Source organism: Branchiostoma belcheri, unplaced genomic scaffold (assembly GCF_001625305.1).
Source record: "Branchiostoma belcheri isolate BF01 breed outbred unplaced genomic scaffold, Haploidv18h27 scaffold221, whole genome shotgun sequence".
NCBI lineage: Eukaryota > Metazoa > Chordata > Leptocardii > Amphioxiformes > Branchiostomatidae > Branchiostoma > Branchiostoma belcheri.
In genome coordinates, this window is record NW_017803725.1 from 126196 (window position 1) to 151625 (window position 25430).

Consider the following 25430-nt stretch of genomic DNA (forward strand, 5'->3'; position numbering starts at 1 on the left):
CATCAGCGAGTGCATTGATTTTCGCCTTATTTTGGAAGAAAAAAACATGAACTTTGCTGCCCTATTAAAGTGGACAGCATGCCATGAAAATGGGCAAAGATGTCTGTTGCCATGTCGGAATATGGATAACTACGATGAGAGAAAACAAGACAAGGCTCTGATTTATTGTTTTGTCTTTTACTTTGTAGATGCAGTGATGTACTTTCTATGCGATAGTGGCTGTGTATACGCGATGTTCCCATTGAATAAAAACCATTTGTACAATGATTGAAAGCGCTTATTTTTCAGAGTTGTTTCAGTGAGAAATGGATGCTGTAATAGTTGGCAGTCATCCATAAAATGTACATGTTGTGGCCTAGTGACCGAGCATGGTTCTCTGGACCTCTCTTTTCTGGAGTAAATAATGATTAATTATATCATGTAACTATATTTCCTGCCTTTCTAAGCGATGACAGAAACACAAAATTCACATTTAAACGTATAAATTTATTCAAAAGATTCTGACAGAAAATCATTTGAGTGCCATTTTTTACATTCTGAAAAATTCATAAGGTGTCACCCGGATAGTGGACGCACGTTACCATTTGCGTCAATGGCAGTGATAGTCTATAGAACTTTACGTAAATATGTTCACGTGACTAGCTAACTATCATAGTTATGTAACAGGTGAATGGAAACCAAGCAGATGTTAGGCGTATACTATGGCAATGCACATAATTTACATCAAATCAGCTTCAAATGTCTGGAAGTTCATTCCCCGTCTTTTGTGACAAACAGGTTTACCCGACGGCAAAGAAGCAGATCAGAGAAGACATCTATACAAGGTTATTGGTAATGTAATAGACACACACTGCATATTGATAATACACGTCCCATTGTTTTGGGGAATGTGCCCATTTACAAGATTGAATCAGAAAGATATCATTAGTCACATTCTCATTAGTCTGTTATTCTAACTGTTTTCAAAAGATGTATGTTTGCCCTTCTAAAGAAGCAGTTCGGTAAAATACAAATAACTTACAGTATGTCTGTGAGAAACTTGGTAAATAGACCGACTTCTATTTACAATCAGCTTACTGTACTGCTATCTATCTGTATTGTTATCTACCTGCATTATAGAGAGTAGCTTTGCAAAGATTATACCAGTATCCAAAGATTATATCACTATCCATGTCACAATTTGGAGAAAGAAGCCCTCATTACTTACGTCCTAACGAAGATTGGGAAAAAAGGCCTAGAAACAAGCTTGTTTATTGCTTAAGGAACAATTTGTTGTTAGTATTCTTCATTCTAATTCGAACATACACATCTGAAACCATTGTTATTTGTATGACACGGCTGTCACCAAACCGCGCACAGCAAACATCTATGGTTAGTATTCTTGCACCAACGTGTAAAGTTCCAATAGGTAAAGCTCACGCCACTATTTCTGCCAGATCTGGGCTGACTTCTTCCAGGACTTTCCTGAACACCTGACGTGCAGTCACGCCCTTCCGACCAACGATGTCTAACAGTTCTCTTGCTTTGTCATGGGATGTCCTCTTTGCCCTGATGATGTCACATTCCTCTTCACTGAGGTGGCCACGTGACAGGAGATGGTTCAGGATTGTTTCTAGGACGTAGGATGACGTCAGGTCCCGGACCAGCTCTGGGCGGTTCTTGACGAGCGGGTCGTCTTCTTCACGCAGCAGGTCACCGGCGCCATTTTGGATCATTGCAGCAGCATGCGGGTTTACCTCTTCCAGCACTGCCTTAAATTCGCGACATGCAAGCTCGCCCTTTCTTTCTACGATGTTCAACAGTTCCCTTGCCTTGTCCTGGGGGGTTTCCTTGGCCTTGATACGGTCGGGTTCGTCGGCACCGAGAATGCCACATGCCAAGAGACGGTCCAGGATTGGCTCCACGTGCCTCAAGGCCTGGACCAGCTCTGGGCGGTTCATGGTAAGAGGATTCTCCTCCTCCTCTCTACAAAGCAGATCACTGACCTGTTCCGTGAGCCCGAGGATGGAATGGACGATTGTACCGCCCTCTGCTGCTGCCTTTCTGATCTCCTCACTGCCATACGAGTAGAATTCCTCCCTGTGTTCCTTGAGTGCACGAGCGCTAAGGAACTTCTCTTCTGTGCCTGTTCCCGGGCTGCACTCATCCAACACATCAGCGATGATGTTCTCCAGCTGCTGCAGCATCTTGCCGCACTGCACCTTGTCACCCTGCGCACTCCGGACACAGATGTTGACAGCACGGCCGTCCGGAGAGAGTTTAATTAGACCTTCCACATTCCTATCCACACACTTGGCGCCATCTCTCCACAGCAGCGGGCGATTCTCGAACCCGGAGGAGAACCCGGAGGAGAACATGTCGGTGGTGTCGGCGCAATGAAACTGCTTCCCAAAGTAGATCACCTTTGGCTCTTGAGTTAGTCGCCAAGCCTGACCAGGCATGGTTTGTGTAAGCAGCCCTGGGAAGATAAAGGTCTGTCCGTCATAGGAGTGGCAGAGCTGGAACTCTTGCAGCAGGGTGATGAGAAGATCCACATCAGCAACGTCTTGGAAGACGCGCTGGATCTCCTCCCGGGTGACGTAGTCTTCGCTTGTTCTCTCCGGGCGGGGAATGGGGAAGTTGACTGGTGCCATCATTGGACCGATGACGTCTGTGCAGAGCCAGTTGGGCTTCAGAACAATGATGGGTTCAGAAGCAGTCGGACATTTGAAGATGATCTGTAAGACAATCTTAGCATATTGAGTCACACAGTACATATATATGCTTGTATCGGATGGCAATTCGTGGTTGTGGGTTTCGTACTCATCATTACAGTATAACTTACAATATCAACATCAACATAGAGTATAACATACAACATCAACATTATCAATATATAATGGATTGCTTTTTCGTACTAAGTATCTGTTTTAGAAACTTTCACAAGGGGGGGTGGGCAGCTTACCTCCCCCAGATGGTCCAGAAACCGTGTAGACTCCCGCAGGAAGTCCTCATCCACATGTGGGTCAATCTCTTTGACTGCGTCCACGTAGCTTGGCCACCTCAGTACAGGACACTTCGGGCTGCACTTCGTCTGGCACCAGATGGGCAGCCGCTTGATGATTATGTTGCACAGTTTGGGCATCTGGCGTTGGTGCTATTAAAATTACAAAATATTCAACGGGTAAATCCTTGTCAATATACAACCTTTTGAACCATTATTACACACACACATAAAAAATTGCTGAAAAATCTCTTATTGCACAGACTTACCTCTAACATGGCCGTCTTCATCTTAGCCAGCAGCTTCTTGAGTCGGTCCATCTCAGGTGTTCGCGTCTCCTTACAGTTCATCAGGAAGACTTCGTCTGAGATACGGAGCTGATCTTTAAACTCCGCTTTCATCAACTGCAGGAGGTGAGCAGCTTGGCGTTGTCCTGGCAGTTATGAGCAAAGAGAAAGTTAGATAAGGCTTCTTTGTGTCAAATTCACGCTGATCATGGAATGGCATGTAATATATGTCTGTACCTATAGCCAATATGCGTAATCTTTTGAACGTTCCATCCTTTCCCTTTTTATATTATGCTGTATATATATCTTTATACATATAAGGGGAGAACATTTGTCAGCGGAGTCTGTTCCATGGACTGAGTCGCCGGCCTACGATCCGTATTCCCGTAGGAAGGCATTGTGGATGGTTCCTACTTACCACTTGTGAGTGAAACTTTGTCGGCATGACTGGCCACTAAGATGACGTCGCGCTGACGGTTTCGGTTGCAGGATTTGATGAAGCTCAGCCACCGGTGGACCTGGAGCCGAACAATTAAAAACTAATTTACATGACAGCCAAGACCTGCTATGAAAAAACAAAGATAAAATCCCGAAATGTACAGACTTGAAAGACAAAGGATTTTTCTGTAGTTTTATGCTCAGGGGTTGTTTACGTCTTGCTCTTGGGTGTCGTCCATGATGTTGTACAGCACAATGGAGATGGTGTTCTCTGCATCCATGAACATACTGTGGGTTACCGCGTACTCCGACTGCCCAGCAAAATCCCACACGCTGACCTCCCCCACCCCTGGAATATGGAACGTTCCAACATCCACCCCTGGGGTGGGGTCGTGAGGCTCCTCGGCTGACGAAGATTTTCTCAGTCCTTGGAGAAGTGCTGGGACGGTGCCCTAATGGGCAAAACGTGTTATTTAGGTTTTGACATATTGTACTCTCTCTGTTAAGGAACCTATCATATATTGCTTGTGTGTGGATCTTACAGCGAGTTAGATAAGAGGCAAGTAAGAATCTACTTACCCTCTTAAGACTTATCTTGAGTGTGGACTTTCCCGTTTTCGCTATCCCAAAGAAGAACACCTTACACCTGTCGGTCTTCACTCCGCCAGACTTCTGCAGCAACTCGTGGTACAACTTCTCTTTGATCAGTTCCGCTCCCCGATTCTTGTGGGAGATATAATAACGAAAGACAGTGTTATAAACCCGTAAAATCGGCCATCTTGATCGACAGGTTTGAGCAATAACACCGAAATATTTCAATATAGTCCCAACCTACGTACCAACAGTTACATCCTGATTAACCCAAAACGCAGAGAGGTGGAGACATCTATTTCAGTAATAGATCAACAATGATATTGTTCACCTTAAGGAAACGCCGAATGTCCTTGTCGTCTGCTACCTGAGAAGGTGTCCGTCCTTCCTTCACAGGGAAACATCAGAAATGTGTTACTCTTCATGTGGAATCAAATAATGGAATTAAATACATCAAGTTTAACAATGACACCGAGACTTGACTTCTTTTGGTGCGACTTTTAAACAGCTGATACTTTTGCGACTGTTCTAAGTTGTACTCTCCCCGTCCTAACTTCTGGACTGATAATTACCTTCGCCAAGAAGGTTATGTTTTCAGAGGCGTTCGTGTGTGTGTCTGTGTGTCTGTAAACACGACAACTCGAGAAGGCTTAAATTGATTGTCTTGATACTTGGAAGGTGGGTAGGTCTTGATGAGACCTCAAAATGATTAGATTTTGGGCCCCCTGGTGGCTTGTCATGGTACTGCAGCTGAACTTTCGGTTTTGATATCTCATGACCCAGACATGCTAGGGTCACGAAATTTGTATGATAGGTAGTTCTTGGGCTGGGGAAGAAGTGACGTAGGTCTGGGTCACTTAGCGGCTTGCTCTGAAACTGCAGGGGCGTTTATTTAAAAAAATATCCAAAAGAGGATAACTCAGGAATGACGGATCGTCATGATTTTCGGTATGTAGGTGGCTTAAGTGGCGCTTGATACTTATGCGACAATTATGCAAATCTGAATGTAATTTGCATAATTTATGAGCGAATTCTATAAATCAGCTGCATTACATTATAGGGCTATTTAAGCTTGTGATATATGTAATTGAGAACAAGAGAAACACAGGCAGATATTGAAGATCCTGTTTGCTTAATCATGAAGAGTAATCGTTACTTTGTCAGTCATAAAGATTAACATCATTTGGCGGAGGTATTAGATTCTAGTTATTCATAGTTAAATTCATAGTATTCATAGTGGAATTCTAGTTACTCATGTTTCTGGTGTGGGTCCGTTAGTCCGCCATTCCGCAGTACACAACAACTACGCAGGTAAGAGCAGCAGCGACTTGCTATTTCACACTGAAATACCCGTGGCACCCAAACCACGCATAGTAAAGTGTTATGCCTGACTAACTTCTTTCATTGAAATTGGTATATACTTGTACCATGCAACCCCTGATTTAGAACTGCATTTTGATATATTTCGTTCACTGTTTCATGTATGTGAACAAATTCCAGCTGAGTGCACAAGCATTTCCCTTCATAAATGACATAAGTGTGTAGCTGTTCATAGGTCCAATACATTATCATCAAGTTTACATCCATGTCCATGCATGTGTGTATTACCCTATCCCTGGCTGTCACGTCTGCCCCATGGCGGATTAGAAGCTCACAAGTGTCGGTGTGGCCCTCAGTAGCAGCCTTATGCAGGGGTGTGTCCTTGGCCTGTACAGAGGGAAGCTTCGGGTCAGCAGGGATGGGAACTGACGTACACATACATTGCCTATTACTTAACTTTTCTCCAACTCAAAATTTGACTCACCAGAAATTTTCGACTGAATCACTCAGTCTTCCTCTTCCCAAATGCTGTGGACACGTGATTTTTCCCACGTGTGACGTCAGCAAAGGGTCAAAGGTTGTCTGTAGTCGATATCACCCCCCGTCCCGGTTGAGTCCCGGTTCATAATGTAATATACCAACTCAGATGAACTTTCATGCTGACATACATTGCTGCTTATCACCAAAAAGTTCCTGAAACTTGAAACTTCTTCTATAAACCCTTCATAGCTGATAAGGTATATTCTGCACATTGTATTAATTTCATGCCACAAATATACTAGGTTAATTGTTCACTTGTTACCTTATATATATCTATGCGGTACTTCATGAACGTTAACCTGTTTATGTTATTGTCTCTTTCTCTGTTTCACATCTATGTAATCTGTAAGGTCTGTTTAAAACAAGGGTTTATATTACCCCATTCCTGGCCATCACGTCTGCCCCGTGACGGATCAGAAGCTCACAAGTCTCGGTGCGGCCCCAGAGAGCAGCCCAATGTAAAGGTGTGTCCTGGACCTGTACAGAGAGAAAGGTTAGAGTCAGGATGGGAAGTGACGTACACGTACATTTTCGCTCATCATTTTCTGGTGAAGTTTACTCTTTGATAGAGGCTAATGTATTGATAGGTTTGTGCATGTCCAGGTTCGTGCGATAATTCAGCACAAAAACGTTTCCTGGCTTCACGTTCCCGCCAGACTCGCCAAGTTCTTTCCAACACTGGTATAATCAGAATCTTTTTAATAAGCCAGCATAACCATAACCGCGCCATTCGGCGTTACAAATCAGCTTATGCTTCGGTCCCAATTGAAAAAAGGGGCCCTGCCGGGTAGTCTCCGGGCTGTTTTTTTACACTTTCGGGCGTGACCCGTACGTGGCCCCGCGGGACACCCCGCGGCTACTGGGCTAATTTTGGGCCCGGCGGGGACCCGAGAAGAATTTAATTCTGACTTAATTCTATCCGAGCCCCGCTGACAAGAAGACGCCGTGACCTCATCGTGAGAACACCGAGAGGTACCCCTCCGGTTGCCGGCAGTCCACCGGGACACATTTGTTACGTCACAGACCAGAAAAAAAAACAGAATAAAGGTGTGTACTTCGTAAACCCGGGTAAAATGTATGACGTCACAGATCAAATGATCACAACAAAAGCGTGAATTCTGCATTACGTATAGGTCAGTACAAGACATCGTCAGAGAATCTGCTGGGTACCTGCCGGGTGCCTGCCGGAGACCGACCAAAGAGGGTGACAATTTTTTTTAACAAAATGCTATTGAAGGAAACTTTTAATTGTGACCACGACAGCCGATGTCCGCACGACCGGGGACGGCCGGGGCTACATCCCCGACGGACACCGGCGCAATTGGGACCGAAGCTTTAGCAAGCACGCCGCTGGTTATGTCGCAGCGGGTGAGGTCGCACCTAAACCACGTATAGTTACTGTATAATGTGATATACTGTACAGTACATTTGTGTAATAACTTGTTGTATTTACCTATTATGAAGTTTGTATTTACCGACAACTAGAACAGAATTGGGCATGTTTAGGACTGTTTGTCACGAAAAAGAACATCCTAGATTGATTCCACAGGCGACTTTGATTTTTTTGTCTCTCAAAGGAACAAATGTGTAATTTAGACTTGTAGTCAATGATATCGATGCATTTTTTTACAAGTTCACATCCATGTAATTTGTAGGGTTCATTTAAATCAAGTGTGTATTACCTGATCCCTGGCCGTCACGTCTGCCCCATGACGAATCAGAAGTTCACAAGTCCTGGTGTGGCCCCGCCAAGCAGCCCAATGCAGAGATGTGAGCTGGTCCTGTACAGGGAGGAAAGTCAGGACAATACGAAACTCATTTTCACCTGAGTTTGTGAGGAAAGTCGTGTAAAGTGCCTTTCCGATCGGTGGCATGTTCGGACTCGAACCCGGGACCGCGACCCCACACTGCTATATTTCTTAATCCCAGTAAAATTCATGTAGGATGAATGAAGATGTGTCAGAAGGTGGAAACAAGAAAAGGCGGCATGGATTAATGCCTAGAATTGTATGCTGATCTTATAAAATCAGCAGTTAAGGAGACAAGTTACTTTTCTTCTACGGACGCCGTGTTATCTTCCAAAGTGTGATTCCCACATTACAAGAACCCCCGGGAAGTCACAAACATGCCGCGGATATTCGGAACTGAAGTTCGGTGGTTCGGAAATGAAGACGACCGTTCGGGAAGGCGACGACCGTTTTGCGTAGGCGCGTGACAGGACAAATTTTATGTGTGCAGTAGAAAGTTGTGGGCACAACTTTTACTTTTTAAACTTCACATGGCACCTACTCATTCCATGTGTTTTTATCTGACCCAGACTGAGTGGAGAAACTTGACAAGGAAACTACGAGTCACCCTATCAGGATTCTGGTCAGGAGAAGTCAGGACTGAGTTATTTCTACCGACCTGGTCCCTCGCCTTCAGATCGGCACCGTGTTCGATCAGCAATTTCGCCACTTCGGTCTTCCCGTACCAGCTGGCCACATGCAGGGATGTCTGCTCATACTGCATAGAACAAAACAGTTTGGAAGATAACCGATTACAACGCAGCTGTATAAGCCGTGCATTTACTAAAAATGACACATCTCGAAAGCTTACCGAAAGAATACATGCAGGATGATATCTAGTGCTGTTAGTCCTGTCCATCCCTTTTACAGAGCAATTTCACACCTTTAGTTTTGTTGTCGAAAACAGTTTACAACAGTTTCCGATCATTGAAACAATGGGTGTTCATCATGTTCTGCTTTTTTCAAGTAAACAGTGGTGCCACACCACCCAAGCAAAATGGTGTATATCATGGAGGTAAAAATCACTTTCAACAGCACCACTTGACAAAAATGTGATAAATCTAACAGAAGTATGTAACAGTATGGTAATGTCTAACACCGATTCAGAGGTGTGAAATGAAACAACAGTAAAAAGGTTTGACTACAAGTCTATACTAAGCCTTATATGAACTAACAGTTCGTTTACCCAGCACAGCCATGTTCTCCTGGCCCTGACGTCCACCCCAGCGTCCAGCCCCCTCCTCACAGTCTGCACGTCACCTTTCCGCACAGCTCTGAAGAACCTGCCCAGGTCCATCTCCTCACAACCTGCTGGGGGATATGGAACAACGTATTTAACAAAAAGGTATGTATCAAAGGTTCATTTATCAAAAACAGTTTAGTTACTTTTCTGGTGAAAATTCCTAACGCTGTTTTCAGTTTTATTGGTTCTGTGTATATAGTTTGATTGGTTCTGTGTATATAGTTTGATTGGTTCTGTGTATATAGTTTGATTGGTTCTGTGTATATAGTTTGATTGGTTCTGTGTATATAGTTTAATTGGTTCTGTGCATATAGTTTGATTGGTTCTGTGTATAAATGAGAGACATACCCTCTACATACAAGATAAGACCCATAGCTTCAGACATTTAGTGAGAACAGAAAAATTCATATTCCTTATGAAACTAGACAAACCATATATCATAAGCTCTATATGCTCATATATCTACAATTGTATCAAGAAGTGAGAAGAAGTTGAACATGCACATAGAATTTAACATTTAGTATATATAGAGTTTTGATAAGATATTGCTGTAATTTTGTTACTTCCGCTTTATTCATGGCTTGTACTTAGCCTGTAAGAGTACAAACGTACAATAAAGGTCTTTTATTCATATATTGACACAACGAAACTACAGAAGCTTTTGTGAGTTCTTACACATAGCGAATACAAGGAGAATTAGTACTAAGTTGTAAGCATTTTACATGTTTATTTATCTGGTAGTACTTACTTACTGTTTATATTTAATTTCTGATTTTTAAACATTCATATTTCAGAAAATGTACCAGCTTTCACACTGTAAAGATGATCCCCTAAAATATGAATTGATTCGATATCATCAAATGAATTCGTTCTTTTAGCGCGAACAGAAGAAAGGTTTTGTGGTTATCATCCTATTTCACCGAGCGGCTTTGCTGTTTATTAGGCTGGCTGCTAGTCGTGCATAATCTCCAAGCAGATCCTAGCTGGGAAAAGAAAGTATCAAATTGACCAGGCAGAATCCAGAGGATGATGGCCAATGGATGCTGGCTGGTCAATTTGATATTGTCTTTTGCCGGATTCCTTTTGCCAACCTAGGATCTGCTTAGAGATTAAGCCGTGCAGACATTTCAACACAGACTGGCGGGTAAATATGATCAGACCGCACCTTTGGACCGGCTACCTTATCAACAGCGCCATTTGCGACATTTCTGGGCTCGACAATGAAGTCTTAAGTAGTGTAAATTTACACCATAGAGGTAGAAAACGCCTTACCTCTTACCTTTATGAAGCAAAATCCAAACTTCTCCGTTTTTAGGAACATGGAGTGGCATGCATGTAGTTTTTCTACCCAACGTTAGATATTTATCTGATAATTGCGAACTACAACTTCTAATCAAACAATCTGCGTCAATATGCTTTGATTATAGTTTCAAAATCTTACTGCTGATACAAACTTAGGTACTAAATATAAACTTAAGGTGCTAAATATAAGCGCCTCTAACTCTATTTAATCGATGAACCACATGTCCGTCCATTGTGTAACCATACCTTAATGGTTTATTACAACTCTGTGTAATGGGTGGGGGTGGGGTGGCGCACTATGTCGTTTATTCCATAACTTTTGCCAATGTTTTTTATATGTGGTGTTGCTAGAGTAAGATTTTAAACTTGAGTGCAACGCCACACTGTCCAAATGTAAATATAGTAAAAAAAAGGCAGATATGTATACATGTGTATGTTCCACTTACTAGTATACATCTGTATCTGTATCTGTATAGCCGGTATACAACCGCCCTTCGGCGTAGCCCACTAGCTTCGCAGGCACACGGCGCAGTGGCAGCTAGCTTTATCACACATTAATGTCACCAATTCAAGAAATGTAAGCGGATTCTGCTGATGTTCAGTACCATACCTGCAGTCTCAGTTGAACAGACAGTCGTTCCCGGAGTCCCTGTTCTGGTTGTTTATCCGCTAACTTGGACCAGAAGACAGGACAAGCCAGGCGCCCAACATGGCGGCCGCCTCGTTACGAAAAACAAACAGGTTCGCCCGGCCGGGGACTTCGAACTTTTATCACCAGACATGTGTTTGCCGTCCCGTTGGTTAATGAATGAATGAATAAAATACCTTTATTGTACATTCATGCCACGACAGGCTAGGTACAGGTCAAGACTTTAAGTTAAAACAGACACATAGCAAACGTATATAGAAAAATTGAGACAAAAGATATACTACTTGACTTATACATACATACATACATAAGGATCATACAAGGGTACTATATTATACTAAAGTTTTCTAGCTACTGAGGTAATACAGAGTGGTCAACTTCTTCTCGCTTAATAAACTACGTCAGGGAGTTTTGGTGCGAATATCAAAAGGCACAGATTCCGTCTTGGACAAAGTAACGGAAGATCAGGCGGTTGATATAAACTTATAAGAAGTTTTTAAAACTCTTCCTTGGCGCCTAGGCGTAATGTTACTCCATACCGTTTCCATAGAGGCGTATGTTAGGAACGTCATTGCCAAATTTCTATCTTAAACTATTAAGAAAACAACTGCTATATGAATCGCATTGCAGCTCGTGGACGATTGCGAAAAAACGTCACCAAACTTGACATATCGATTCCGAAAATGCCAAGGGATTATCTGAACGTACTGTTTCGAAGCCCATTTAGGGCACGGTCACATTTCAAAGTCGGGGTCCGGCCGGGTGTGTTTGCGTGAACGAAAAATAAACAATTTGTGTCAAGAGTATACACAAATAGTGCTCATTGTTAACTTTCTAAAACTTTTTTTTAGTTTTGCTGTCTTATATCATAATTTTCGTTCCATACGACTGCCCGGTCGGGCCCCGGGTCGGAAAATGCGACCGCGACTTTAAGGTAGTAACGGTATTTACCTTTGTTGTTGCTACACTGTCAGGCCTGTACGGCACGGTCACATTTCCAAGCCGGGGCCCGGCCGGATTGTTTGCGTGAACGAAAAATAAACAATTTGCATTACGATTATACACAAATGGTGCTCATGGTTAATTTTCTATTTATGTGTGTGTATGTGTGTGTGTGTGTGTGTGTGTGTGTGTGTGTGTGTGTGTGTTTTGCTGCATTATATCATAATTTTCGTTCTATACGACTGCCCGGCAGGGCCCCGGGTTGGAAAATGTGACCGCGACTTTAGCAAGTAATTCAGTCATTTTCCCGATATAATGCAGTCGATGCGCCCTAAAACACGACCCATTGCACCAAGAACATTGTTAGACTCTCCATATTAGCAGACTCCGGCTAACAAGGTATTCACACTAGGTTGCTACAGGCTACCGAAGAGAAAAGACTGTTAACCAGATATAGATCCCCCAGTTAAGCTTCGGTCCCAATTGCGCCGGTGCCCGTCGGGGATGTAGCCCCGCCCGGCCCGTGTCGGGCTCAGGAGTCGGGCGAGCATCGGCTGTCGTGGTCACAATTAAAAGTATCCTTCAGTAGCATTTTGTTAAAAAAATTGTCACCCTCTTTGGTCGGTCTCCGGTAGGCACCCGGCAGGAACCCGGCAGATTCTCTGACGATGTTTTGTACTGACCTATTTGTTGTGATCATTTGATCTGTGACGTCACAATTTTACCCGGGTTTACGAAGTATACACTTTTATTCTGTTCATCTGGTCTGTAACGTAACAAATGTGTCCCGGGGGACTGCCGGCAACCGGAGGGGTACCTGTCGGTGTTCTCACGGCTCAGTCACGGCGTCTTTTTGTTAGCGGGGCCCGGGTAGAATTTAAGTCAGAATTGAATTCTTCTCGGCGTTTCAATGATTTATACCTAGCTGTAGGTATTGCATGGATTGGATCTTTTATTCAAATATGTCTGTGTACATTCTTAACGTTGCACCTTAAAATCTACATCAATTGCTTCCATCTGAAAATTTTAGATTTTGATGAATAGAAAAAAATAGTTGGCCCTTTGATTCCACACATATCCCACCCCATTACTGCACATGGAATTGTCCGATACTGTGAGTTGCATACCCAGATTCCTAAAGCATGGAAGTCCCTTCAAACCTACCCGAAGAAACAACGTACTTGGCAATTGGACCAGGAATTTTTCATGAAAATTTCCATCTTCCAAATTATGTACAGTCATGATGAATTCTTCTATCTAGAATTGTATAATTTATCATAAATATCTATTGCACTCTGTGTGATATAAATGGCCACCCAAAGTAATGCTAGCCACGAGCATTATTCGAATGATGTCATTTTCCTGTGTCATTACTGTATGTGCCACCCATGCCACACTCTAATAACAGATAATTTACATCAAATTAGCCTCAAAATATCTGGAAGCAGATTTCTTTGTGACAAAGAAATTTACCTGATAGCGAAACAGCAGATTGCAAAATACTTCTACACAATTTAATCGATGATAGCATATAGATAATAAGCAGTACGCGTTGATAACAAGTCCCAATGTTCTATGGGAATGTATCTGAGTAAAGTCATTTATTTGTTATTTGTACAAGATCTGATCATAAAAGATCACTCGTCATACTTATCACGTTGTTCTTGCTGATTTTAGAAGCGGTCCTTTTGACCCAGTTCTTCGCTGAAAATTTTTCAAAAGAAGCCCTTTGAATTATGATAAACTATTTTAAAATTTCAGTGTCTTATGGCCTTTGCTAAGTCCATTATAACAAAGGTTTTGTCATCAGGTTTAGCTTACAATACTGATATCTTCCTGTAAATTGTAGCGAGTAGCTTTGTGCACACATTTTGCAAGTAACCATGCCACAATGAGAAAGTAATTATGCCCATTTCTTCTGACTGCATCGCTCTGCACAGCACAGTTTAGAGAGAAGTCAACTATGTGAGGTACTCATACTCAAATATTAACAAAGATGGGAAAAACAAACAACTCGTTTTAGGAACTAAATGTGCACATAACATTATTATCCATCTGTTAATCACCAGCAAGTCTAATTTAGGAAGTATCGGTCCCCAAGGCCAAGTTCACTGCAACATTTCCGCCGCCTCCGGGTTCACCTCTTCCAGGACGACCTTGAACACCTGACGCGCGTCTTCTCCCTTAGTTCCCACGGTGTCCAGCAGTGCGCGTGCGCGGTCCTGGGGCGTGGTGTGGGCCCTGATGACGTCACACTCCTCCGTGCTGAGGACCTCCATGGCCTGCAGGTGGTCCAGGAGCGGTTCCACGTGTCTCAGAGCCTGCACCAGCTCAGGACGGTGTCTGCTCAGCTGGTCCGTCCTGTCCTGCAGCTCATCGGCCCGCGGTGTGGCCATCAGCATGTCCGCTGCACGGGGGTCAACCTCTCTCAGGACCGACTGGAACACAGGAAGTGCGTCTTCTCCCTTCATCCCCACGGCGTCCAGCAGTGCGCGTGCGCGGTCTTGGGGCGTTGTGTTGGTTCTGATGACGTCACACTCCTCTACAGTCAGGATGCCACGTGCCTGCAGGTGGTCCAGGATTGGCTCCACGTGTCGCAAGGCCTGGACCAGCTCTGGGCGGTTCCTGGTGAGCGGAGTCTCCACCTCAATACACAGTAGGTCATTGACATGTTCCGTGAACCCGAGTGAGGATTGGACGATTGTACCGCCCTCTGCTGCTGCCTTGATGATCTCCTCCTTGCCATACGAGAAGAATTCTTCCCTATGTTCCTTGAGTGCGCGAGCGCTCAGCACCTTCTCTTCTGTGCCTGTTCCGGGGCTGCACTCATCCAACACATCAGCGATGGTGTTCTCCAGCTGCTGCAGCATCTTGCCGCACTGCACCTTGTCACCTTGCGCACTCCGGACACAGATGTTGACTGCACGGCCGTCTGGAGAGAGTTTGATTAGACCTTCCACATTCCTGTCCACACACTTGGCGCCATCTCTCCACAGCAACGGGCGATTCTCCTGCTCCCTCATCAGGCGGGTCTGCACTCGGGGGAAGAACCCGGAGGAGAACATGTCGGTGGTGTCGGCACACTGGACTTGCTTCCCAAAGTAGATCACCTTTGGCTCAGATGTTGGTTGCCAAACATGGTTAGGCATGGTTTGTGTCAGCAGCCCTGGGAAGATGAAGGTCTGTCCATCATAGGAGTGGCAGAGCTGGAACTCTTGCAGCAGGGTGATAAGAAGATCCACGTCAGCAACGTCTTGGAAGACGCGCTGGATCTCCTCCCTGGTGACGTAGTCTTCGCTTGTTCTTTCCAGGCGGGGAATGGGGAAGTTGACTGGTGCCATCATTGGACCGATGACGTCTGTGCAGAGCCAGTTGGGCTTCAGAACAATGATGGGATCAGAAGCAGTCGGACATGTAAAGATGACCTGTAACACAATATTTACATGTTGAGTCAAACCTGCCAGTACGCTTGCAAGTATGGGTATCACTTCATGGTTATGGGTCTTCTATTTGCAATAAACTTTCGAATAATATATTAGCCATTACAATATAACACACGACATCAACATCGAGTCTAAAACTTTTAGGAAAGTTCATCGGCACAAACAAGATAACACATAGTAAATGATAATTTAGACACTAAAATGATTTATCCTGGGATTTCTTGCTGTGCGAATTATCTTAACTTCTCTTTTTAGTTACAATTGCATACGCTTCTATCAAGGACAGTTAGCCTACCTCCCCCAGATGGTCCAGAAACCGTGTAGACTTTAGGAGAAACTTTTCATCCACATGAGGGTCAATTTCTTTGACTGCGTCCAGGTAGTCAGGCCACCTCAGTACAGGACACTTCGGGCTGCACTTCGTCTGGCACCACGTGGATAGCCGCTTGGTGATTTTCGCGCACAGTTTGGGCATCTGGCGTTGGTGCTGTGCAGGTCATAAATGTGAATAAATCATATCAACACATCATTTGTCTTTAATTTGTTATAAAAAAAGCCTTATACATTTTTTTCATTAAAGTCTTGTCATGTTTTTTCCCACTATAGCCTCACTGCATACACTTACCTCTAACATGGCGTTCTTCAACGTAGCCAGCAGCTTCTTGAGTCGGTCCATCTCAGGTGTTCGCGTCTCCTTACAGTTCATCAGGAAGACTTCGTCTGAGATACGGAGCTGATCTTTGAACTCTGACGTCATGAGCTGCAGAAGTTGGACTGCTTGGCGTGTTCCTGAGTGTTGATATGAAAAAGAACATATGTTCGGCTTTTCATGTATTACTGTTACTCATGACTTCAGACATTTCTTATCCTCTTACGGACTCTAATATTTTACCTGTGTTAAGTGACACTTTATCCGCATGGCTGGCCACTAAGATGACGTTAGGCCGCCGGTTTGGGTTGCAGGACTTGATGAAACAAAGCCACCAGTGGACCTGGAGAGGAGAATTTGATGATAGATTACCATGGTTGCCTAGAACCATGTATGAGAAAAGGTCTTTATGAAATGCCTTTTCAAAACCTTCCTTTATTTATTTTTTTCCAATGACGAAATGGCATGGCAAATTTCAACGAGATACACGTGGTATCACAAAATGTATGCTACTAGTGATTTCTTGTAGAACATGTGCAAACTTACAAAATGTCCCAACATGAAATACTACAGTATACAATCATTGATTTAAGTAGCTGTTACCTGTTGTTCTTGACCCTTGATGTCGTCCATGATGTTGTACAGCACAATGGAGATGGTGTTCTCTGCATCCATGAACATACTGTGGGTTACCGCGTACTCCGACTGCCCAGCAAAATCCCACACGCTGACCTCCCCCACCCCAGGAATATCGAACGTCCCAACATCCACCCCTGGGGTGGGGTCGTGAGGCTCCTCGGCTGACGACGAATCACTCAATCTTCGGAGCACTGCAGACACCGGGCCCTGTTGGACAGTATTTGGCCATTAGATTTTATCGTTTTTGATACAACTTCCGTACGATCAGTCAGAGGAATCTAGATCTAGCTAGTACCTTCTTTGTCTCTTAACGTGAGCTTTTTATGACTTAAGAAGCAAACAAGACTATTACTTACTCTTTTAAGACTTATCTTTAGTGTGGACTTTCCCGTTTTCGCTTCCCCAAACAAGAACACCTTACACCTGTCGGCCTTCACTCCGCCAGACTTCTGCAGCAACTCGTGGTACAGCTTCTCTTGCATCACTTTCTTTTCTCGATTCTGGTGAGGTAAAATAACCAATTGGTCGCAAAAAGTCAGGCATATTTATTGACAGGATTGCGTAATAATACCGAGATATTTTCAGCATAGTCCTAACCAATCCATATACGTATTTTATAGTAGCAGAGACTACTCACTTGTCGGTCACGCCGAGTTCTCCAGCTGTCTGCTACACCAGAGAGTATCTGTCCTTTCTGTACATGGAGAAATCAGAAATGCCTAACATTTGTAAACAAGCAACATGTAACGATGACAACAAAACTATCAAATTAGTAGAAATTCTTCGATCAGTGACTGTATTTTTTAAGGTAAATTACGTACCTCGATATTTTCGGTGTCGACTGTACACCTTGATCCGCTAGGAGGCGGGGGAGGTCAGAAGATCCACACAAGTCTCGACGTAGTCTCGTGTTCTCGCGAGACTAGGTCACTCCGTGATCAAGGTGTACAGCCGACACCAAAAATTTGAAGGTACGTAATTTACCTTACAAAAATACAGTCAGTGATCGAAGAATTTCTACTAACTGTTCATTCTACGTTACTGATGAATCTCTTTAACAAAAACTATCAAGGCTTTGTACAGTTTCCACCAACCAGAAAATTAAGACTGCTTGTCGACTAATTTCATATCAATAGGTAACATCCGTGTCCATAATATCACTAGGGTCCATAATATTGCCACCTTGAGAAATAGTGTGCTTTAAGATATTTTTACTGCAACATACTTTTGGTATGCACTCCTGCACACCTCAAATGTACATACCTAGGGTATGTTGCAGTAAAAATATCTTTAAGAATACTTTTTCTCAAGGAGGCGATATTATGGACCCTGGTGATATTATGGACACAGATGTTAACTTTATTGCAAATTCACACCTCGTGGCTTATTTTAAGCAAGTTGAAAATGACAGTAAACAATAATTTCCTTTAAAGGCTGGCGTTTTATGTATCATGACAGTCATTTGTTAGTTTGCAACAAAAATTGTGCCCTACAAGAACACTGGTGAGGTTGTCGGCAGTTTCACCTACTCACCTATTGAGATAATGACAAAGACCTGTAGGTCTCTCAACGTTTCAGACCATGCGTGTATACAAAAGCTCTTCACGTTATATTTTATTTGTTAAAGAGATATGCAAACATGTAGTAATGCCAACATAGTTCCAAAAGTGAGTGTGCCGTCACCACGTCTGGAGTATTACCATCGCGGCCGTGATGATGTCCAGGCCCCTCCTCACATTTCGCCGGTCCCCTTCCCGCAGAGCTCTGTAGAACCAGCCCAGGCCCATCTCCTCACCCCCTGCGGTGGAACAAAGTAGGTTTTGTATATCGTGTTTATAGTATTCATCAAAGAAACGTACAGCAGAAATAGCTCCGGTGCAAATGTCTAACAATGTTTCCATCAGCATTGCCTTTATGTACATATATTGACACGACGAAGCTACAAGTTTTCTACTACTATAAATACATGTATTATTAGGCTAAGTGTAAAGTTACAAATATCAATATGTAGGTTTCATCTACACTTTGCACAAGAGATTCCGAGATGCAAATAATACAGTTGCATATCTTTGGTGTGATTCAAAACGTCAGATGTTTTATTATCAACGCGTCGCCTAAAATCCGAAATCCCGGACATGTTGCACCTTACCTTCAGCCATAGTGGATCAGGCAGCTGTTCCTGGGATCCCTGGTGTTGGTGAATCCGCTAACTTGGAGGAGAAGGGCCATAATTCCAACATGGCGGACAGCCTACCAACGTGAGACGCCATTGTACAACGTACCCAAATATAGGTGCAAATAGGAGGGCCTGCATGCCCTTTTTCGTAAGGCGTAATCGGGCCTTTTTAGTCGTCGCAATCCGCAGGCAGCCTCCCCAAAAATCAATGTAATTCGTAATAGTACATTAGTCCGAAATCGTTAGGTCGTAATCAGCTCTGAGACGTTAAGTTAAAATGTAATTCGTAATCGGCGGCGACAATTTTGCTTAATTCGTAATCACTACACCCCCCCCCATGCAGGCCCTCAAACAGGTCTAACAGGAATCATGACCCTTTGTGACCGGCTCCGCGCAATGAACCGTTATGAGCGAGTCCTGATACCTTATGAGGGAGTCTAGTTGGTCTGACGTATACACCCAATTACATTCCAGTTCGGGCGGAACAGCTATATCCAGTTGACGGGCGCAAATCTGGTCACTCACGTACAAGGCGACTCCACCACCGGTTCAGAATCTGTTCTGTCGCGGTTTAGGAGCGTCGTGAAACTGTCGATACTAAACATATTTTCGGGCTGTTCTGGTGTAAACCAGGTCTCAGTGACAACCGCGATCTGGATTGCATTCTGATTGAGTACGCACTGAAACGCGCCCAGCAGTTTTAACTCGAAAAACGCTACATTATGCACATATCAAACAAACGAACCCCACATGTACCAAGCAACCAGTTCTGCGGCCAAGCTTTAGTAACAACAAAAACCCATCCGTACCTCGGTATTACATTGACAAGTAGCCTAAAGTGGGACACGCATGTGCAACATAATACATTACTTTTTGCTTAACATAACAATTTCTGAGAACGTCACTAGCAGGTTACTACCGATAACAACGTACTCTACTGTCTTTGGAATGTACCAGAATCACCTATGGCAGCGAGGAACACAATATATAAGGGGAAATGTCACCATTTCCCGCAGATGTAGATGGTCTATTTTGAGTACCCATTGGTGAGTGCATACAAACCAACTGAAAACAGCCTTTTTGGCGACGTCTCAGGGAGGAGCCTAATGATGCAGTATTGTGTGCAGTTTGTAAGAATTCTAGGAATGGTACAGGCATTTTGTCCACAGGAATGGAATGTCCACAGGCATGTCTCGAACCTACATCTATGCCCACATTCCTGGAAACCCAGGCCATGGGAAGGCCTCTCTGCCCCGTACGGCCCTACTTTCTGTGACACCGGGGCTAGTTCACTATACACTCAGGGGAGGAGTGCACTGTATCTATCTAGACTTAACAGGTACCAAGTCTGCCTCAAAACCATGAAATCATGGCAATGCCATGCAAACAATAACCCTAACAGCAACCACCGTCGCCATGGCAATGTATGTTTTCATTGCCAGTCTTGCTTTCTATTAATATTAATATCACAGTGTTGTTGTTTCGTTGATTATGTCTGTCTCACTCGTCCTTTCCCCAGGGCACGAATTATCTGATGTTCAGATTAGTCTGACGAAAGAACCGCCAGGCTGGTTTGAGCTTGTGTAAGAATAATTTACAAAAAATAATAAATCTAAAATAAACCTTACATTACTGGGAGCAAATAGAGTCAAACACACATTCCGTAACTTCAGATGTAATACTTAATTCATCTAACCGTTAAAGACATTGTTAACGTTACACTCTTAAACACATTGTTAACGTTACATTCTTAACAACTGCTGTTAAAATATCTAAATTATCAGAACAAACGACTCCTTGTACCACAAGAGAACACTTATTCCCCGCATAACCATCACCTTTTGTAAATTATGTATATATTAGATCACTAGATCTTTTGAAAGACCTAAAATGTTACATCAAACAACTCCTCGAACTCAGAACACCACAAGATAACACTTATGCCCCGAATATACTTAAACATAACCATCACATTCCGTACATGTCATTATGTATATATCATATCACTTGATACGAAACACAGTATTGTTTGTCCTTCATAGTATTACAGATTGTTGATAACAAAGCCTATCTCTGATATCATATTTACATTTTGTAGCCAAAGATGCCACTTTGTGTTTTAGAACTCGAAATGTTTGAAATGGGTCATCGACTTTCCGCCATCTTGAATTTGGAGGTCAAAGACAATTCTTTCTTGATACGATAAAAACATTTGCAGAACTTGACCATGTGAATATGTGCAAAGTGCATAGACGGCTAGCTGCGAGTCCTAGACCTGTTTGAAAGTTCTGTACCCGTGCCTGATAGGGTCAAGAAGTCAACCATTGTGATCCAGTTCGACCATGGGCAGCTGATCTCCGTCCTCGTTTTGCGCATGCGGCCTGGGTCTCGGCATGGCGTAGATCAGCCGTTCCCAGAAACGTTCGTCCCCCCACTTCAGGTAAGTGTTGGTCTTCAGGTAATGCTGGATGTCCGCAGGGGCGTTTTCGGCGGGGATGTCGTCCAGTAGAATCACGATCACACGATTAGCCCTGTCCTGCAGCATCTGCGCGTGCGCGGCCTGGAACTCCAGCTGACACCAGTCGCTTTCTAAGAAGTTGTTGGACAGAAGAATGATGGTTCTCTTGCTGGAACTAACGGCTTTTACGATATTCTCGGCGATTGGGTCGCCCGGGAGAAAGTCACGGTGGTGCAAGCAGACGCGAAACGGCGGCTCCCTGTTCTCGAGCGCGGGCAAGATGTCTTGCAGCACCACGTCTAAGTCGTGTCGACTGTACGATAAGAAGGCGTCGTACTCCTTGTCTTCGTCGTTTTCTTCTTCTTCTCTGAACCTCCATCCGTACCTGGCGTACAGGTAGACTTGGATGGCTTCCTTTCGTTTCACGATGACGATCACGCAAACTAAAATGATGATGACCAAAACCAGCGGAATCGACACTCCGACAATGACTCTATTGCGTGCTTGAGCTACTTGTAGCTCATCACAGTCAAACTGTGCCGCCGACAAACTCGAAATGTCCCGCGTTACTTTAGCACCTTCTACGCAGCTGACGTTACGTCCTTGTGACAGAAGGTACGCTCTACTCCGCAGCCAGTTCGCGAGCCACATAACATCGCAGCCGCAGGTCAGCGGATTGCCGTGAATGCCGAGTAACGTCAGCTTCAAACCAGAAAACACGTTTTCAGGTACAGACTTTAGCTTGTTGTTCTCCAAGTGTAGTTTCTGTAACTTTGAAAGGTCTTGAAACGTATCAGCTGCTAGATAACTCATACCTGAATTGTTCAGGTAGAGTTCCCGTAGCTCAGAAAGGAACTTGAAAACTTGTCTGTTTATCTCGGAGATGTTGTTTCCGTCAAGCCGGAGGATTTTAAGTGAGATGAAGTTTTTGAATGCCATACTGCCGACATAGGAGATGTTATTGCCATTTAGGTAAAGTTCTCGTATCATCAAAAGTTGGGGAAGAACGGTTTGGTTGATGACTGTTAGCTGATTCCCTTCCAAATGAAGGATTGTTGTGACGTTGGAAATGTCATCTGGGGTAGAAGGGAGGTTTCTGTGGGAGCAGTCGACCAACTGGTTGTAAGGAGCTGTGGAAGAATGCAGCTGTCCTTGGAACGAGCACGAACATTCTGGCGGACACGCCTGCCGTGCAAATATGCACCAGTTTGCTTGTGGCTTCAACAACTTCCCTTCATGCTCAAAGCAGAAACAATAGTACGTTCGGTTGTAGCATTCCTGCGAGCACCACAACTCAGATGGGCTGAGATCTACCACCTTTCTACCTCTCAGCGTATCGGGATACGCACACTCCATGTGTTCGAAGTCAGTCTTTGTGTAAAGGACACCTTGTTTTGCGACATCCAAGTTCGACACCAACTCGTAAAGCCCACAGTCACATATTATTGGATTTTCGGTCATCAGAAGGGAGATATCGCCCAAAGTATGACCAAAATAATGTACAATTGATATCGTTGACGTATTGAAAGACCAGTATTTTGCTAGCGAAAACGGTAACGAAGTGAATATGTTCCACCTCAGGTCGAGTCTCAAGGACAGGTATATCAAGTCTTCAGAAGCGTAATGCTTTGTGATGTAAACAACAGCCAGGTTGTTGTGGGATAAGTCGACCTTTACAGTTTTGCCAGAAATACCGAGAATTTCCAATGACGAGCGGTCCAATGACTGCACGTTGTTGTACGAAAGGTCAATGTCCTCGCAAAAGTCAGACGTAATGCCGGAAAAAACCTCCTCAACATGGACTAAATGGTTTCTGTGCAGATCTAACTTTCTCAATTTCAGTAGAGGACTGAGTGTTTCAGGTGTTAATGTTGTTAAGCGATTGTTTCCCAAGTACAAGTATTCCAAAGAAAGCATGTTTTTAAATGTTGTCTGAGAGAGAGAGCGAAGAACATTACCTTGCAGATAAAGAGAGATAAGTGAGGTTAGACTATCAAACACTGTGGGATCAATTGCACTTAAGTAGTTTCTACTTAAGTCCAAAGACTTTAAGAGACTCAACCCTTGAAATGCTGACGGCCCGATATGATCAACAAGCCCATCGGAAATGTTCAATTGTTCAAGTTTCTCTAACTCCTTAAATGTGCCATTCGGAATAAACCGGATCTTGCTGACTGGCAACTGCAGAGAGTTAAGTTTTGAGAGGCCATGGAAAGAAGTTGGAAAAATGGACTCCATATTACCCACACCTACAATGGGAAGTCCGCTATTATCTAAAACCCAGTATTTGGAACTATTCGTACCTAATGATAATCGTCTTTGCAAATTTAGTATTTGTAAATTACTAAGGTTTTTAAATGGGGAACCGGCCAAAGATTTGATTCGGTTACTATCGATTTTTAAAATTTGTAAGCTAGGTAAGAATGGAAATGTTGATAAATTTGAAATACGATTTAGTGAAATGTCAAATGATCTTAAGTTCTTTAGGTGCTGTAAGTATTCTGGTTTTAGATCCGGAATTTTGTTGTATTGAAGATTGAGACTCTTCAGATTTTGCAATGGATATGTACCATTGACTTCTTGATAGAGCGCTTTGGGGAAAATTTCAAGAAACAGATAGTTCAAAGTGAGCTTTTGTAGTTGTGGCATGGACAGAAATAGCTCAGGGTCAAGTTTAACCGGCGGGAAAGATGCATTGATGAATTGTGAATAGAACCTACCCGATTCTAATACATGAAACGGGAAGTCCCTTATAGTCAGGTCCTCTACATTACGGATACCGTAGAAAATTTCCTTCCCTACATGCCGGAAGCAATTACCGAGCCTCAAACCCTTTACTGATGCTGGGAGGAAGTAAAAAAGCCCGCTGGTGTTCGTTGATGATTTCTGTTTGCATAGCACCGATAAGTAAACAATTTCCGGGAAGATAGAAAGATATTCAGATAGAAATAGGCGGTCCTGCGCTTTGGTCTGGTTAAGGAGGTTAAACTCCTTGGTGAGGTTGGACAGATCCGGGCAAACGCATTCAAGGGAAATTCTGGTCGGCTGGTTACACTCTCAGACCGGCTGAGCGAACTGTGAACTTTCACCTCCGGTCGAACCGGTTTCCGCCGTTCCCATGGCAACGTCACGGCTAATGACGCAAATCATGAATAAGACAGGGAGGACTCCAGACATGGTTTTTGTAATGTGGCGTGTTTCCTGAAAACAAAGAAGAAACAGAAATATTTTGATTTGTCAACAAATATGTGGTAATTATTAATGACATAAAATGTATGGCACAAATGACATGAGTGACACATGAGTCTTCCAACCACGTTTCAGGACACGCTTTCTACTCTGATTGGTTAGCACATTCAGACTCTTTTGTGTCTTATCTAATCAAATCGTGTGAAACCAATGACTCACCGTGTATCATAACGGAGCTATTACACTATTTTAAGCAGGCTGAACAATGCCGGCAGATTTGGGCCAGTTGAGGGGAATCTCCGTCGTCTTGTCTGAAACTATTTCCTTGAGGGCTGGCACACTTTTACTTTTGCTGGCATTATAGCATTGTACGCAAGTACAATTATAGGATTGTAGCATTATACGCAAGTAAATTCGAAAATGGAAGCCAGGACATGAAAACGTTGCTCTATTTACCCATAGGATCGCTTCTGAATACATGAATTCTGTTTCTTTAGTACTAATGTCAGTCTACCAAGCAAATACGGAGACGTAGTCCATGCCTTCACGACATGCTGTCATACAAAGTGTTACAAATTGTCGTCAGATTTCGTCTTGAAGTTCAAGCGGTCCTTGTTTTTTAGGAGTAAATCCTTCTGGACCAGGTCCATTCCCCAGATCCCCCCCCCCTCGCTTAAGTCTTGTATCAGTTGACTTCCTACAAAACTCCCGTCAACAAAGCTATCTTACAATGCCAGTTCCCATTCCAATATTTAATGTACGTGACACAAGTGTACACAGTGAGACTAAACGTT

The 25430-nt window shown here is 43.6% G+C and overlaps 3 protein-coding genes across 3 annotated transcripts; all 3 read right to left on the bottom strand.

Moving 5' to 3' along the window:
* Positions 1–281: 281 nt before the first annotated feature.
* LOC109470383 (death-associated protein kinase 1-like) lies at positions 282–9271 on the bottom strand. The gene is made up of 12 exons (XM_019769321.1): positions 9133–9271; positions 8566–8664; positions 7842–7940; positions 6538–6636; positions 5908–6006; positions 4631–4687; positions 4288–4431; positions 3924–4160; positions 3689–3788; positions 3253–3416; positions 2945–3136; positions 282–2717 (listed from the first exon to the last, which is right to left on the bottom strand). The coding sequence occupies exons 1-12, from the start codon at positions 9241–9243 to the stop codon at positions 1416–1418; spliced, it is 2703 nt and encodes a 900-aa protein (XP_019624880.1). The 5' UTR covers positions 9244–9271; the 3' UTR covers positions 282–1415.
* Positions 9272–13896: 4625 nt separating this feature from the next.
* LOC109470375 (death-associated protein kinase 1-like) lies at positions 13897–18972 on the bottom strand. Its single transcript, XM_019769310.1, has 8 exons — positions 18963–18972; positions 18514–18611; positions 17170–17313; positions 16778–17020; positions 16418–16517; positions 16151–16314; positions 15821–16012; positions 13897–15507 (listed from the first exon to the last, which is right to left on the bottom strand). The coding sequence occupies exons 1-8, from the start codon at positions 18970–18972 to the stop codon at positions 14191–14193; spliced, it is 2268 nt and encodes a 755-aa protein (XP_019624869.1). The 3' UTR covers positions 13897–14190.
* A 2334-nt stretch (positions 18973–21306) lies between these two features.
* Positions 21307–22908, bottom strand: LOC109470376 (toll-like receptor Tollo). The gene is made up of 2 exons (XM_019769311.1): positions 22683–22908; positions 21307–22526 (listed from the first exon to the last, which is right to left on the bottom strand). The coding sequence occupies exons 1-2, from the start codon at positions 22906–22908 to the stop codon at positions 21307–21309; spliced, it is 1446 nt and encodes a 481-aa protein (XP_019624870.1).
* Positions 22909–25430: the final 2522 nt, after the last annotated feature.